The 18693-nt window shown below is 37.1% G+C and overlaps 1 protein-coding gene across 1 annotated transcript in view; it reads left to right on the plus strand.

Annotated features, from left to right (window-relative positions):
• Positions 1-17287, plus strand: part of LOC126263380 (uncharacterized) — a 196883-nt gene extending 179596 nt beyond the window's left edge. Inside the window, exons 8-10 of the mRNA XM_049960472.1 lie at positions 315-883; positions 3791-3923; positions 16661-17287. Coding sequence (XP_049816429.1) covers positions 315-883; positions 3791-3923; positions 16661-16709 — 751 coding nt within the window. The 3' untranslated portion in view covers positions 16710-17287. The remainder of the gene's footprint in view (positions 1-314; positions 884-3790; positions 3924-16660) is intronic.
• The last annotated feature ends 1406 nt before the right edge of the window (positions 17288-18693 follow it).

Genomic DNA, 18693 nt, shown 5'->3' on the forward strand with positions numbered 1-18693 from the left:
AACTGTAGTAAATCTGCCAAATGCAGTAAGATATTTGAAAATGAAAGTGAGTATTTCAATGGATCACATGCTCCTGCTTGCCAATGTCAAATTTCATTAAACATTGTGAAAATTTTGCTTTACGTTAAAATTTACACACACATCATTTTTTCCTACAGATGTAACGATTTTTATGTAGAAAATATAATGTTGATGTCCTTAAGTAGGAATATTTTAACTTATTTATTCCACTTAATTAACTTTTATGACTAGTAATACTAGACAATGTAGGTGAAACATTAAGCAATATGAATAACCTATATTTCTGCTTTCAGGGATGGAAGATTTCAAATCGGTGATGAGCTTGTAAAAGTCAATGGTCGTAGGCTCCGTGGTCTCACACTGGTAGAAGCTCGTGCCACATTAAAGAATACGCCAAAAGATGTAGATATAGTTGTAGCACGTAAAGTTTCTCCTGGATCTGAATGTGTATCTAGTCCTGCAGAACCACCTACAGCTGAGGTGCCCAAATCAGAATCAAGAGTTCCTCTCTCCTCAGCACAGCAGTTAACTGGAATGAAAAAGTTCTCACAGCATTTCGATGCTAATCCACGCCCAAGAAGACCTACCGCAGGAGCTGCACAAGGTTCTACTGACAGTAGGAGGACTATAGGGGGTTCTGCTGTTAGTGGTGGCAACAGCAGTGGTGGTGGTACATTGCCACGAAGACCAAAATCACTTTCCATGCAACTCTTCACTGTCACATTTCAGAAAGGTCCTGGGAAGAAATCTCTGGGATTCAGTGTGGTTGGTGGACAGGATTCTCCGAAAGGTAGCATGGGAATATTTGTGAAGACTGTGTTCTTGACTGGACAAGCTGCAGAAGAGGGCACTCTAAGAGAAGGTTAGAATTATCATTTATTACTTCTTGGCCTAAGATTGAGAAATGAACAATAAAACATCACTTAGATAAAACTGCTTCGTAGTTTGTCTACTGCTGCTTAAAATTCATCTTGTTTCATATACAGTGTTCCTCTGAAGCACTAAAATTGATCAGTACACCATGATCAGCTGCCATCAAACTCCTAAATAGCAAATTTCTTTCTGTGTCTTATCACAGATATATAGAATTATTGGAAATTACCCTGGTTTCTAGATTGTGTTGCCCTGTAAAATGTCAGAGCAAAGTATTGACCACTACTATAAGTGAGCATTCGTCAGGGTATGTAATACTGCTGGACAGTCCAACTTAATTCTTATACAAGATGAGTCAGGAGGAAAGATATATGTTTTGAGGGGTGATAATATTGTGATTCTGAACAAAAATTCATAGGAACATATGTCCTGCTCTTAAAAGTTTCCAAGAAAACTAATAAAAACAACAGGGAACAGGACAAATGCCGGTGATAGTAAATGAAACATTGTGATCTAATGTTTTGTTAGCCGGCCAGTGTGGTCGAGCGGTTCTAGACAATCCAATGGAGTAAGATCGTGTGACTCCAGTTTGGCCACAGTGACAAGTGAAGAAGGAAAAACGCAACTGACACCTGTGGTTTTCAAACAGCTGTATATCAGATATGGTTAAGAAATCATCAGTACTATCACCCCTGAAAGCATATACCTTTGCTCTTGACTCACACTGTATACTTTCTTCACTCTTACCCCTGTAATCCATTAAAAGGAGCATAAACAGGATTCATCATATAATGCATAATGCTGCTCGTGTGGTGTCTGGTGGTAGTTATGATGGATCAGTGCATTATGTGCCTTTTGCAAAAGGGCTTATGGCTGTGCATGTTGGGGTAGCATTGTGAATGCAGTCCAACCATATGTTGTTTTCTGCTGGCAGTAGACAAAATGATAGAATCTGACAATCATCACTGAGGTTTACGTTGGCAGGTCACTTGAGTATTTTAAGTGCTTCTTCTCTCTCCTTTTTGAAGGCAAATGACTGTCTACCCAGAACATGAATTCATTCACAATGTTTCTGTTCATCACATTTATTCATCATGTTGTTAGCACTGTATGTGACACTTGTGTTCTTTTAGCAATGTTGTGAACAGAGACCATGTCTGTCCAGTGGCAACTCCCAATGTGTACACTGTGTCAGCAGCATCATTTGTGGACCCAACAAACCTCTACTTTTGTTGTTATTCTGATAGACTGGTTTAATGCCTACCAGATGGAGTATTTTCTCCACTTGGTCAATGACTACATATGTGTTACAAGAACATTGGATGGTTATTTTTACCGATTGTCCTACACTGTATCCATTAGCCCACGAAGTGGCACACAACTTTTGTAGTTCTGACTTCAAGATATCGCCATCACAGGTTCTATGAGCCCTCCTGCTCGGAATGTAACTGAATTATTCTGCTGAATTATTCTGCTAGGTATGGTGACAGCATGCAAGTGTAGGTCAGTGCAAGGGAGGGAGGGGGGGGGGGCGAGGAGGAGGAGGAGGAGGAGGAGGAGGAGGAGGAGGAGGAGGAGGAGGGGGGGGGGAGCGATTTCTGTGGACCATGCACTCAAGTATACCTTCTAGTGACCTGTACACTTCTGTGTCAAGAATTAGCAGCACTCTCTCCTTTTCTACTTCTCAGGGAAATACTATGTTTCATTGTTGCATATTGAGATACTGGTGGAATCTGAGAGTTTGGGTTCAAAAAGGCCAAATAATGAGTGCATCATCAACATAGAACATTTGGGTTGTATCCGTACAAAATGAAGTGCCGCTTTGCCAGACTTTTCCATGAAGAGGTGTAATGTGAATAGTGAAGATGGGAATCTCACTCCTGTGTCATCAGTCTGATTATAATAACTAGTCTATCCTAGCAAAATTAGAAACCGGCCGGGGTCCATCAAAGATGCGCTAGACACAGGGCCAATTCCAGGTACTAATGACACTTTGGTTGTTAAGAAGATAGAGGCACTAGATGTGCCGAAGTGAAAGATATCTACATAGAGGAATTTGAGGTCAGTTGCAGCCGTATATTAGCTGATTTTGAGGGGAATGGATTCCCTATTAAAACATGACTAAAAGAACACGAGTCGCATACAGCTCACACAGAATCATATACACATTATGACAGAACACCAGATTGTGTTGCTCCAGTAGTATGAAAGATTATTACAGTGCACAGAAGTCCTGCTTAATCAAAATCTGGCCTATGTTAAGTGTTATTTTCTTCTGATTGTTTTTCACTGTTTTCAAACCGGAGACTATTCCTGTGAATGCATTTGATATGTTGGCAGTTTTGAGCGATTTCCTTGAAGTACCAGTTCTCCAACTACCTGCCCTCATTAAAAGCAAGAGAGACTGCACATTTCATCTCATTTATGTGTGGTCAATTTCACACATTACTGCTTATCAAATTGCAGAATCTGCAATAATTTGCTCCTTGCAGAGAAAAATGACAAAGATGTGGAAATGAATGATACCATTTCCAAAGTTCATTTATTTTTGAATATAAATGTTTCCTTTCTGTTCATAATTACCTGCAACTTGCCTTGTAATATTACTTTTTCATATATTTAATATGGTAAAGGACATACCATAATTATTTTAAAAACAGTGTTGTTACTTAACCAAATACATCCTAGAAAATGGAATGAGGCAGCTTATGCATGATTCTGTACTATGACAGAAATGGAAACTTTATTGTTTAGACATTGTGATTAAAAATATTGTCTTTAAAAAGTAACACCAGTGTGTTATATTTCACTGTAGCTCATCTGAACTTAAGGCATTCTTCAGTAGTGTGAACGTGTAGTGTGATGATACTTATCATTTTCATTTTTTGATTTTCAGGAGATGAAATTCTTGCTGTAAATGGAAACCCACTGCAGGGCTTGACACATGCAGAAGCTATTAATGTGTTCAAAAACATCAAGTCTGGAGAGGTGGTATTGCATGTTGGTCGCAGAGATCCTCAACAACGCAGGTATGATATATTTATTGCATCTAACTACTTGTTCGTCTGGTCAGATCTTGTTTCATTTCTTTGTATCATACCTTTGCAAAATATAGCTAAAATAAGCTTGCAACAAGAACAAAGAGGAAATTTCTTTGCATGCCAAAGAAAATTTGTTTTTTGTAATAAGAAATACAAAAAAATAAAAATAGTGACAAAAATGAAATTTGGTTCCCAGATAATAATTTTAGGCAAAATAATTACACGTTAAAATCATTGTCCACAAAATTTAGTCATTGATGACACAGTAACAGCAAATATTACACTTGGTATGAACAGTAAAATAAATATGCATTAAATTTACTCCTCCGACTTATTTTAGTTGAAAAAAAAAAGTCACAAAAGAAATTATAAAAATAATTTCGCCACTAATAAGTTGTAATTCTTCTGGCTATCTGGCTATGATAATGCTTATAGCAGAGCAATATGATCTTGCGCTTACAACATTCCACAAAAATTTTAAATTCATGAAAGATTTAAAAAATGTTTTGACACTAACTGATCTTTAAAGTATATTACAAAAGTTAGAGCTCTTTGCAGTAAAATGCTGCTTATCTTAGATTCTGCCCATTGTTATAGGGGCAACGGTGATTTTGCTTTGTTGCATCGCATTTTTCTAATGGGTTCATTATACATGTAGGAACATGCAGATAACACTGTAATTACTGAAATGACATACACACAACTCCAGATTCATTTTCACTGTATTAATAAATGCCATACAACTGCACTGATCTTGACATAGTAAACCATTAGAACAAAGCACTTACCTTAATTATGCCAAAAAATGTCTAATTATAATACTCTACAAAGAAGGAATCGCTCTGTACTGCCTGAATGTCTCTCGGCAGAACTTGGTTCAGAAAACTTCATACAAAGACAAATCGGTATGGTTTATGCCACATTAAGCTACATAGCACAACAACAATATATTTACTAAGCTTCATTACTCAAACAATTTTCCATTTCATAACAGGTCTCTCACATGGTATAATGTTACGAATTGAAATAAATTGTTTGTCATTAAAATAATTGAAGTTGTGCCAAGTTTTCATCTGGAATTAAATCAAATAGTGTCCTCCAAACAGTGACTGTTCATAATTTTCTAATTATGAGTACTTACTAATTAATCTACAGAGTTTATCACTAACATATTTGTGATGTTTTTGTGTGCTGAGGATTCCATTGTATGTAAAACCTCTGATGGGAATAAAGAAATACTTCTGACCCCAGGAATTATTGACAACAGGATCTCTCTTGAATGTTCTAAGGAAAGTAAATCTACATTATAAAAAAATGAATTTGAGGAAGAAAATTATGTCTACACAATTCCAAAGTAAATGTAAAGTTCATAACCAAGTGAAAATATAAATACACAGATTGACAGTCACTCAGAATGTGCAATAAAAATTTGTGACTATAGGATCAAAAGAGTCATTAGTCCTGTTATCAGTGATATTGAGATGTAGTATCCCAGTCTGCCATGTTACATGCTAACTAAATAGGATTACTCTCAAGCTACCTTTGTAATCCATTAGTGATATGTGGCATCTTCTGTGATAGAGGAAGACAGAGTACTGACATCCGTTTATAAATACAGAAATAAGAAAATCACATCTGTAATTAGTGTCAATTTTCTTGATAAAGTCAGTCCTATATGACCTGACAAAAAATCTGTGGCAGAGCTAAGCAGCAAAAACCATTTTCTTGATACATACTAGGATCTTACCTTTGATTGCCTGGAAAATAAAATTCTGTTTGTAAAAGTAAAATATTATGGTATTACTGGCTTCCTTCCTGAATGGATGGAACCTTATTTTCAAATCAGAAATCATAAGACTTAATTGAAAATCGTCATCATGAGGATAAGACCAATCTCAAAATGAGCATTGGATGGCATGTTCAACTATGAACTGTCTTTGAGGGTAGGAGGAGCAATAGCAGAAATACTGCCAGTATGGATTCCTGGGTGTGGGCTGCAGATGGAGGAACTTGGCGAGGGAGGGGCAGGTGAGGGACAAGATTCTGGATGTGCCCCCAGCCCAGGGTGTGCACCAAGGTTAGAGAAGCAGATCTTGAGGGGTGGGGGGACATAAAAGTGTCATGGCAGTTCCACAGCAATCAGTTCATCAGTGCACCTGACGTGGCAACATAGTCGCCACGATAGTGTACCTGTTGGACGCTGACATCCAGCCACTCACCGAGGATTTAAAAAGGTCATTCAATAAGTAATGTAACACATTCTTTTTTTCTCAGCCTCTTGGAATATTCCTGTTTCAGCCTCTACAGCTTTATGAAGTTCCAACAGGTGGTGGCAATACATGTAGCCTTCATGATGTCATCTGTAATGGAGGTGCATTCCAAGCAGAGAGCTGTCATTTAATTTCTTTTGGTAGAAAAACAGAGCATTGTGGATATTCATAGGTGCTTGCAGAATGTCAGCAGAGTCATGGCAGTGAACAAAAGCATGTTGAGTCATTGGGCGAGACGTGTCATCACTGCAACAAGGTCACGCAAATCTCTATTTCCCGCAAGCTGGCTGGCTGCACTCAGTAGTGACTCGTGCAGTGTTGAAGCATGCAGACAGTCCAATCTGAGGTGACTGATGGATCACAAACAAAGACATTGCTGAAATGGATGTGTCTGTTGGTTGTGCTGACACACTCATCCACCACTTGGCATACTCAAAGGTGTTTGCTTTCTGGGTTCCTTGTCACCTACCAAAAGGACCATGAAGAGCAACGAAGGACCATACGTGCAGAATAGCTTGTGTGTTACAAGGCTGATCATAAAACGCTTTTGTCAAACATTGGTACAGGCAATGAAATATGGGTTCATCACTTCAAACTAGAATCAAAACGGCAATCCATTTCCTCCTAAGAAAAAGTTCAAAGCCACACCCTCTGATGGTAAAGTAGTGGCGTGGTCTTCCAGGACTCTGAAAGGGTTATTCTGTTTGATTTCCTGCCTCATGGGGCAATGTTCAACTCTGAAGTATAATGTGCTACCCTCAGGAAATTGAAGATATGACTTCCATCATGTTTATCATCATGAAAAAGTGAACCAACTTCTCCTTCTCCATGACAATGCAAGGCCTTATAAAAGTCTGCACACCTGAGGGGAGGTCACAAATCTTCATTTAACTGCACTTTCTCATCCACCATAGAGCCCAGATCTCCCACCTTCTGACTCCTATCGGTTTGGCTCAGTGAAGGATGTGCTCCATGGGAAGCAGTACATGGATGGTGGAGAGGTTATGGATGCAGCAAGACGTTGGCCAATAGAGTAGTACCATGCGGGCATACAGGTCCTCCCAAAGGAGGCATGAGGCTATCACACTGAAAGGAGATTATGTCGGAAAACAGGACTTTGTAGCCAAAAGTGTGGGGAATAGTGTGGTGTACTGTTCTCCTGATAAAGGCAACCTGTTTTCAGAAAAAAATTATTTCCATACTTATTGAATGTCCCTCATATTTTGACATGAATTTTTCTCGGAGAAGCTGAAGAACAATATTGTGATGATTTTTGTAGTGACATTGTAGGTGACTTGTCTCACTATATGCATTTCAAACTACATGTGGTAAAAGTGCATTCTCTATATCACTTCTGTTGAATGAAGTGGTTCACTGGGTAAGAGACTGATTTTGCATTGAAGAGAGCTGGGTGCTGATTTCTAAACCATTCATCTAGGTTTAGTTTTTCTGTGACTTCCCTAATTCACTTGGATAAAATATCAGAACCGGTCATTTAAAAAATTTAGAGCGGATTTCCTTCCACAGTACATTTAGTATGGAATATCTAAAGACTTTAGTGTAGTAGAGATATTAAACCACTCATCTTCCTTGTATAGCATACAACTTCATCTTTTGGTAGCGTAAACAAAAATAAGACACTCTATTGCCGAATGATAACCAGCAACTTCCAGACATGGATTTACTGCTAAACTCCACTTACGAAGAAGAGAGTGATTTTTAAACACCACATGATAGATTAGATTAGATTAGATTAGATTAATACTAGTTCCATGGATCATGAATACGATATTTCGTAATGATGTGGAACAAGTCGAATTTTCCAATACATGACATAATTAGGTTAATTTAACAACATACTTAAGTTAATATAACAACTTTATTTTATTGTGTTTTTTTGTTTTTCTTTATTTTTTATTTTTATTTTTTAATTTTTTTTCTTTATTTATATCTAAAAATTCCTCTATGGAGTAGAAGGAGTTGTCATTCAGAAATTCTTTTAATTTCTTCTTGAATACTTGTTGGTTATCTGTCAGACTTTTGATACTATTTGGTAAGTGACCAAAGACTTTAGTGCCAGTATAATTCACCCCTTTCTGTGCCAAAGTTAGATTTAATCTTGAATAGTGAAGATCATCCTTTCTCCTAGTATTGTAGTTATGCACACTGCTATTACTTTTGAATTGGGTTTGGTTGTTAATAACATATTTCATAAGCGAGTATATATACTGAGAAGCTACTGTGAATATCCCTAGATCCTTAAATAAATGTCTGCAGGATGATCTTGGGTGGACTCCAGCTATTATTCTGATTACACGCTTTTGTGCAATAAATACTTTATTCCTCAGTGATGAATTACCCCAAAATATGATGCCATATGAAAGCAATGAGTGAAAATAGGCGTAGTAAGCTAATTTACTAAGATGTTTATCACCAAAATTTGCAATGACCCTTACTGCATAAGTAGCTGAACTCAAACGTTTCAGCAGATCATCAATGTGTTTCTTCCAATTTAATCTCTCATCAATGGACACACCTAAAAATTTGGAATATTCTACCTTAGCTATATGCTTCTGATTAAGGTCTATATTTATTAATGGCGTCATACCATTCACTGTACGGAACTGTATGTACTGTGTCTTATCAAAATTCAGTGAGAGTCCGTTTACAAGGAACCACTAAGTAATTTTCTGAAAGACAGTATTGACAATTTCATCAGTTAATTCTTGTTTGTCAGGTGTGATTACTATACTTGTATCATCAGCAAAGAGAACTAACTTTGCCTCTTCATGAATATAGAATGGCAAGTCATTAATATATAATAAGAACAACAAAGGACCCAAGACTGACCCTTGTGGAACCCCATTCTTGATAGTTCCCCAGTTTGAGGAATGAGCTGATCTTTGCATGTTACGAGAACTACTTATTTCTACTTTCTGCACTCTTCCAGTTAGGTACGAATTAAACCATTTGTGCACTGCCCCACTCATGCCACAATACTTCAGCTTGTCTAGCAGAATTTCATGATTTACACAATCAAAAGCCTTTGAGAGATCACAAAAAATCCCAATGGGTGGTGTTCGGTTATTCAGATCATTCAAAATTTGACTGGTGAAAGCATATATGGCATTTTCTGTTGAAAAACCTTTCTGGAAACCAAACTAACATTTTGTTAGTACTTCATTTTTACAGATATGTGAAGCTACTCTTGAATACATTACTTTCTCAAAAATTTTGGATAAAGCTGTTAGAAGGGAGATTGGACGGTAATTGTTGACATCAGATCTATCCCCCTTTTTATGCAAAGGTATAACAATAGCATATTTCAGCCTATCAGGGAAAATGCCCTGTTCCAGAGAGCTATTACACAGGTGGCTGAGAATCTTACTTATCTGTTGAGAACAAGCTTTTAGTATTTTGCTGGAAATGCCATCAATTCCATGTGAGTTTTTGCTTTTAAGCAAGTTTATTATTTTCCTAATTTCAGAGGGAGAAGTGGGTGAGATTTCAATTGTATCAAATTGCATAGGTATGGCCTCTTCCATTAACAGCCTAGCATCTTCTAATGAACACCTGGATCCTACTATATCCACAACATTTAGAAAATGATTATTAAAAATATTTTCCACTTCTGAATTTTTGTTCGTAAAGTTTTCATTCAATCTGATGGTAATACTGTCTTCCTCTGCTCTTGGTTGACCTGTTTCTCTTTTAATAATATTCCAAATTGTTTTAATTTTATTATCAGAGTTGCTGATTTCAGACATGATACACATACTCCTGGATTTTTTAATAACTTTTCTTAATATAACACAGTAGTTTTTATAATTTTTGATAGTTTCTGGGTCACTACTCTTTCTTGCTGTCAGATACATTTCCCTTTTCCGGTTACAAGATATTTTTATACCCTTAGTAAGCCATGGCTTGTTACAAGGTTTCTTATGAGTATATTTAACTATTTTCTTGGGGAAGCAGTTTTCAAATGCATTTACAAAAATGTCATGAAATAAATTATATTTTAAATTGGCATCAGGTTCACGGTACACCTCATCCCAGTCTAACTGCTGTAGGCTTTCCCTGAAATTTGCAATTGTTAAATCGTTGACTGGACGTACTACTTTGGAGGACTGTTTAGTATTGCTGAATGGAGCTATGTCATATATTGTAACTAGCTGTGCACCATGATCAGAAAGACCATTCTCAACAGGCTGAGCATTTATCTGGTTAAACTTATCTTGGTCTATAAAGAAGTTATCTATCAGTGAGCTGCTATCCTTTACCACCCGAGTAGGAAAATCAATAACAGGTGTCAAATTGAAAGAACTGAGTAATACTTCAAGGTCATTTTTCCTATTACCCTCTTTCAGAGAATCTACATTGAAGTCCCCACAAATAATAATTTGCTTCCCCCTGTCTGACAGATAGCACAACAAGGAGTCCAAATTTTTCAGAAATAGATGAAAATTTCATGATGGGGGCCTATATACAGTTACAATTATAAATGTGCCTTTATTTAATTTAAGCTCACAGGCACATGCTTCTATATGTTTCTCTACACAAAATTTTTTTGTTTCTATACTTTTTGCACAATGATAACTTTTGACATATATGGCAACTCCTCCTTTCTCCATATTTTCTCTCATTACATGTGCAGAGAGCTTATATCCACTTACATTTACCTTATCCATATCAGTAACAATGTGATGCTCAGACAGGCATAGTATATCTATTTCATTCTCAGCTTCTAAATCTTCTAAACAAAGCAGAAGCTCATCTACTTTATTCTTTAAACTCCCAATATTTTGATGAAATATACTTACATTATTTTTAATTATACTTTTATGAGAACCTTTCCTTATTCCAACATTTGCAGTACTCTCCTGTCTGAGTTTCTCATTGTGCTTAGGCCTAGTTCCTATACCAGTGGTCACACGGTGTTCAGAGAGGCAGATTATGTCAACTGGGTTGGGTGACTTTAATTCATCAATGCAATTACCTAGGACTGAGATACAACTTGGTGGAGATAAAATTTCTAGTGATTGGTGAAAATTTATAATTGATAGCTGTGATTGGTGATCCAATGTGCTAGAATTGTGCTGTTTAATTTCTTTCCTAAACTGAAGATTTGTTTCAATCCTGACCTCTCGTAGAACTTGACATCTTTCTGTCTTACCTATCCTAAAAAAGGTGCTGCTCCAACACCTGTAACCACTGGTATTTTACCATTCATGGCAGTGCCTCCCCCCCTTAAATTTCCTGCTATTACCCCAGCCAGTTTCCCCTTCCCTTTCCTGTTGAGATGTAGGCTGTGCCTGGTATAGTCCCACCTACTGAGATAATCAACAGGAACCACACCAATATGAGCCCCCGCACCCGACCCAAGCAGCCGTTCCAACTCCAAATTAACTCTCCCAAAAGAAGAGTTTAAATGAGGCCGGTCATGGCATCTCAGGACAGATACAAAGTCAACATTGGTGTGTCTCGATGCTGACGCAATCTTTACCAGGTCACACTCTATACTGTACCCAGGATCTCGGTAGATGCTGTTCCCTGGCCCTCCCACAATAACCACGGTGTCTTCCCTGGTAAATACTTTACAGAGTGAACCTAAATCCTCTGTCACCTGATCCAGACTAGCACTTGGTTTGAAAAAATTTGTGACCTGGTATTCTGGTCCTAATTCCTCCTGCAGAAGTTGGCCTACACCTCTGGCATGAGAACTGCCTAACAACAAAACTTTCTTCCTTTTCGATGACTTTCCTACATTCTTTTTCAATTTCCTATTGAAAGTTTGTTGTGTCCTGTCTACACCTACCTCTGCTTGAGGCTCATCAGTTTCTAACTGAAGCAACAGGTCAAACTGATTTTTGACATTCACCACAAAACTGTCAGACTTAGTTCTAGGCCTGTCCCTTCTGCTACCTGTTGCCACTTCCCACCCCTCTTTGCCCTTCTCCCTCCTTAACCTGTCCAGATCTTCCCTAGCCTGATCTAGCTCAGCCTGAAGGGCAGCAATTTTCCCCTCCTGTTCCACTATCTTCCTATCTCTGCTGCAAATCCTACATAACTACTGATGAGCCTGATCCACTTTCCCAACACCCACGCCACTGCAATCCCCCCAGTGAAAAAAACTACTACATCCATCACACCAAACCCCGGAACTAACAATTCTACGGCAAGTCAGGCACTTCTCACTCATGGCAAAAATAATACTTTAGCTAGAATAAATCAATTAAATTACCGAAAATCAAAAAAGACGTTACAAGAATTAAGCCTATTCACAAATGTATATAAGCAAGTTTCTGATTTAAAATTCCGCTGTTTTTCTGAGATCTGTATTAAAACAATGAAGGTATACGCTATTTATTATATATTTCACTCGATTGAATGAAAAAAAAGGACAATTAAACGAGGTACTTTAGCTTTGATTCTCCAAAAACGTTACGAGAATTAGGCCTATAAACAAATGTATATAGGCAAGTTTCTGATATAAAGTTACGCTGTTTTTCTGAAATCTGTATTAAAACAATGAAGTTACACGCTATTTACGGTAGTTTACTTATTTGTTACCGAGAAACTAGTTAAATTACCGTGAAACAATAAACAAACACGTTTACAAAATTTAAGCCTAAGCGCGACTTCGCGAAGTTACGATCTTTTCGTGTTTTCTGAAAAAAATACGCAAAGAAAAGTCAAACCTTTAATGGCAAGACTAAACGATACACTAATGCACGTATTTAATTTGTTGTCGGCGTTAAACTAAATTATATTCCTGTCTAAATCACTTAACTTTCTGGAAATGGTTTCTGGCGTCACTTACTCGGCGGCCATCTTGTCCTGATCCATTACTGATGTGACACCATTCTGCTGTAGCTAACATTGGTGGCAGACAAAGAGAATTCCCATAAAAGTGGATGTATACATATGCCTTCATTATGGAAATGTCTGGCAAGTAGTGGATGTAGATAGTATTGTTATTCTTCGGTCTTACTCTACCTGAATACCATAAAAACTTTAATGGCTCATTCAGATACTTATGTCAGACACCCCCCAGTTCTTTGTGGGAATTGATTTTGTTTTTCACATGGAGCAAACCTTCTGTTATCATAATCTGTGTAGCTGTGTGTTGTTGTAGCTCACAGATAGAAATATGCAAGAGTCACAGCACAGATCAAAAAATCTCTCTTTGCACAAGTTTATGACCAAGCCCCCATTCGTACAGAATGTATAAAATGCCAATCCTTTGGCAATTATAAATGTACTTGTACCTGGATAAATATGGCACAGGCAGAACTTGGAGGAAAAGTTACTACTTAAAATGACTGTGAAAGCAGCAACTAATTTATTTCCCTTTCAAAGTTGCAATCTTCCTGCTAAATTTAGTATCAAAATTAGTGATGGTTAATTGTGAATCCATTCTCTAATAGACCATTGACACATCCTTATTTCCTATTAATGTACACCTTGGCCTGTTCCACATCCATTAATATTGTCTTTGACAGTTTCTACACAACAAAGTGTGTAAGGGTATTTACATGAGAGTAGATTCTTCCTTGGCAGTACCTTAAATCTCACAATTTCTTGCTAAAAATTGTTCAGACAGTTTATTAACTACACTGAAAAACAATAAGAAACAACAAACACAACACTATGGGTTCTAAGTTACGTAAGGGACATATTTGTTATGATTTTAATCACAATTGAGCTATGGCCACTTCTTCGTAATGTCCCTCATATAATTATCAGTGATTTGTTTATCATTTAATCAACAAAGCAAACAATTCTAATAACTAATGTCAGACAGTAATACAATCATTAAGTGCTAGCTCTGGAAGAAGTTCATTACTAGTGTCCCTCGTGATATTACTTTCACATAACACTGATTGCGTGTTCACAGAGTTCAAACTGAGCAAAGTTCGCAGAAATATTTTATTGTCACAGTTCATGAGCTTATGACTGTCAGCATAATAATTCACTCGAATAAACATTCACTACCAGAGTGAATGGCTAAATCTAGGTGTTGACTGGTTGAATTCTAGTTGCCAACTTTCAAGAGATGTAAACTGTATGCATACTGGACATGACTATCTATACGTGTTCGTGGTGTAGTATATAAAGTCTGGTATAATTATATTTTGTGAATTCAATAATTACATTTAGGTTCATAATGGTGTGCGGTGAATGTTTATAGTGTTGTCAGTCTTTTCAGTCCAACAATAATTTGTTTTAAATGTATTTCAGATGATTAGAAAAATAACAGATGGTTATAATTGAAGTGCAGCAACTCACAGAAGTCCAGTGTGGGCAGTGAAACTTTGTAGATATTCTAATGCATTAATATGGAATCAATTTATGCTGAAAAAAAAATTAGTTCCAATTTTGGCCACCACATGCTATTCCAGCTCTGTGATTGTTTCCATATCTCATGAATTGGGAAAAGCACTGAAGACATCAACAGCATGCTGCATCCATAAAATGAAATGCCCAACAGTTGCTCCTAGCAATTCCAGTGGAATCTGAGGGCCTGTACACTGACATTTATATCGGTTAGGGACCAAATTTGTCCATGGTAAGTGTGTTGTTTTAGATATCCCCAGAGCCAAAAGTCACATGGTTTCAAATCAGGTGATCTTGCAGGCTATGCATTTGGAAAACCTCTGGAAATAACAGGTTTGTGGAAGGTTGTGTTGAGCAGATGTTTTACTGGGCACACGACATGAGGTGGTGTCCCATATTCCATGAAAACAGTGGTTTCCCCACAGTTGCATTCTTCCAAAGTATGAATCAGGTGCTGCACAAGGAGGTTTCAATATTGTGCAGACTTCACGTTACACCTGATTTCAAAGACGAACAGACAGAGAATAAAGGTGCTTGTGAATCCACACCACAGTCACATACAATGGCTGTAGTGGCTCTTCATGCACAGCACATAGTCCAACAGTACCCAAAGTTGGCAGTTTTGTATATTCGCTGCACCCCGCAGTGTAAAATGTGTCTCATCATTCCTTAGATTAATGCCCAGCCACGTATGAGCAACTTTGATCCATGCCAGAAACCAAAGAGCACATTCAGAACATTGATGTGGATCGTAAGGTTTCAGTTGTTGCATCATATGGATCTTGTAAGGGTACCAGTGTACCATAAGACAGACCACAAAACATTCATTACTGTTCACTATGGAATGGACAAGTCTCGTGACACTGCACGAACACTAGTACTACCAAGGGCACATGCTGCATCATCAGTTATAGCAACAGCAACTGCAATGTCATCAATAATTTCTGCCAGGATAGGATGCCTTTCTCTTCCAGATGCAACACTACGCCCACTTGCATTTTTGAATTTCATTACCATCTTCTTTAAACCATTTAATGGGATTGGGCCTCTCCTCAGATCTTTCAGTCGGTAATACTCTCTCAAGTATGGTAATCACTGCCGTTAACATAAAGGAGTTTCACTATCAGCACACAGTCTTTCTTTTCAATAGCCATAGTGTTCATTCATGTTATGGTTTGTAAAATGACAACGTGGATGTTATACCATCATACAAACAGTGTACAGCACCTGATTTGCACCTGGAGACCACAATTGGAACTAAGTTTTTTCCAGCATAAATTGGTTCCGTATTAATGCTTTAGCATAACTACCAAGTTTCATTGCCATATGATAACTATAGCCCACAATGGACCTCCCTGAGTAGCTGCACATTAATTACAACCACCCAAGATTAAAGCTGAAGGTGCTATCTGTATGATACACTGTATACCTACATGGTACATTCCCTACTTGCAAATAAAATTTCTGGGTTCATAATTTTGATAATTTCATTATATTGTTAATTAGTGACTCCTTTGGAACAAACAAAAGCACTATTCACCTCATAAAAAATTAAAGTGACAAAAGTACAATGTCAAACCCAGCACCTACATAGGGTGAAGAACACACATGGCTAAAATATTTTAGTTTATGGTCAAACAATAATTAATTTCCTTAATTAATGAGTTTCCAAATAAATGAAATTGGTTACTGAAAAGTCCAAAATAAGGACTATCCACTGAGTTAGGCCACCTTGTGTAGATGATGTTGTTAGCTGACAAAGACATGCTATTGGGGCAAGTTCAATTACTGATTTATTTCAAATAAAGAATTTTTCTGTAAAACTAATTATATCATGGAAATTAACAGTGATTAAATTAGTACATACATTTGGAAAAGAATATTATTCAAAGTAGTAGAATGGTAGCAGGTGGGTCAGAACCATTTTGCTATGTTTAACGTGTACGATTAAATGTAAGGCAAGCAAATAATTATTTTATCTTCTGTTGCATTACCTTCTCAACAAGTTTTAAAGATATCCAGTGTCTAAGTCTTTGGTCCTCTATTTTCATCTTACAGTGCATTTTATTTTGTAGTAATTAAAAGTTTATGCAGCTGAGTGATTTTCATCTTTTACAGAGCCAACAAATCAAAATCTTGTGATGATCTGGACAAATTCAATGGCTGACAAAAAGATCTCAGTACTCCACAAAGATGATCTGATTAATCACACCATGAAATATAGTTACTAGCAAGTCTGATATCCTAAAGAGAAGCTTGACCTTTTGCATTCATGTGTGAAATATATAATGCAAATGCTGCCAAATATTTAACGAGTTAGACAAAATAACAGTTAATTCTGTAGCTTTAAATGACATTTTTGTGTGTCCTTTAATTCTGTTAAGTTTTTGTAATTATGTAAAAAGTTTTCTATTTGAAAATAGTAGACTGTTGTACATAGGTTTTAACATTTTAATGAAAATAAGGTGTATTATATATAGGCATTATACCAAATAAAACAAATGTAACATTTTAAATATTTAATTTTGTGGCTGGAGAAGACAAAAAGATACCAATTAGAATTCTCTGTATATTGTAGCAGGAATGTACCAGAGTCACTGTCATGATAAACTGTTAATGGGCATAAAAGAAAAGCACATCATGTAATTACTATGTATTACAAACTGCGCAAGTGATAATTTGAATTTTGTCTTTCAGTAAAAGTGAAAAATAATTTACTTCCAATAAAAAGTAAATGGAATAGTACGTGATGTTTTATTACTCCTCATTACATAACCCATATGATGTTTATTACTGGAATTGAGTTCTCTTTGATCTTTCCTGAAGATGACAGGTGTATGTACTTGTAGAACAAGCAAAGAGGTTTTTTCAGTTTCTGTTTCGAAAATTCAGTGTTACAATAATTATTTTTCTTTTACCAGTGTCAATATGCTAAATAAAAGCATAATTATGTCTCAAGTGTATGAAAGAAACTTGGGTTACATGAAGCTCAGTGTAAGAAAAGTATGTCAAGCCCTTAACTGCATCTAAAGAGCATTAAGGAAACCAAGCGGAGTAGATCTCGATGTCCATTAAAAATGTTCACACAAGGTAGATCTTAATACCTATAAGGCAACAATAATCATGACTCAGTTTATGGAGAATGAATGTGGCTGGGCTGCTCACCATCACACACGGATAAGAGTGGTGAGTCCAAGTCTGCTACGCTCCAAAATAAATGTATTATGGATAAAACAAATACAGACTAAAAGTTAAACAATGATATTTCATGGAGGCTTGATGTCTCATCGCTGGCACACAAACACCAAATAACACAAGGAAAAGGAAAGCTCTCAACTAAAGCAGATTGCAAATGAAAATATTTATGTACGATCAAGCCAACTACTTCCTGATTCTTTGAAACATTTCCTGACCTTTCTTGTAGCATCCTAAACAGCTCTCCCTACGACACCCATCATTTATTTCTGTCATACCATTAGACCATACATTTTCAGATTCTTTTTTTGAACTAGTTTTTCAGTCACTCCTTTCGTCTCTCGGTCATCCAACCATGAACTCCTGCTCATTCTACCTCTCTCAGTTCCAAAAAGCTTATTTGCCCTAGCAAAATGCCAGTCTTGCATAATTTTTCTGTAATCTTGTCTGGCGTGAGGTATCCTACTGACAAGAGAACCTCCCCATAGCAACCCCCTCAGATTTAGTTACAAGTTGGCACAGTGGATAGGCCTTGGAAAACTGAACACAGATCAATCGAGAAAACAGGAAGAAGTTGTGTGGAACTATGAAAAAAATAAGAAAATATACGAACTGAGTAGTCCATGTGCAAAATGGGTAACATCAAGGATGATGTGAGCTCAGGAGCGCCGTTGTCCTGTGGATAGCGTGAGCAGCTCCGGAGCGAGAGGTCCTCGGTTCAAGTCTTCCCTAAAGTGAAATGGGTTTTTTTTTCTTTATTTTCGCAAAGTTATGATCTGTCTGTTTGTTCATTGACGTCTCTGTTCACTGTAATAAGTTTAGTGCTTGTGTTTTGCGACCGCACCGCAAAACCGTGCGATTAGTAGACGAAAGGACGTGCCTCTACAATGGGAACTGAAAACATTTGATCGCAAGGTCATAGGTCAACCGATTCCTCCACAGGAAAACACGTCTGA

Source organism: Schistocerca nitens, chromosome 6 (genome assembly GCF_023898315.1).
Source record: "Schistocerca nitens isolate TAMUIC-IGC-003100 chromosome 6, iqSchNite1.1, whole genome shotgun sequence".
NCBI classification, from domain to species: Eukaryota; Metazoa; Arthropoda; class Insecta; order Orthoptera; family Acrididae; genus Schistocerca; species Schistocerca nitens.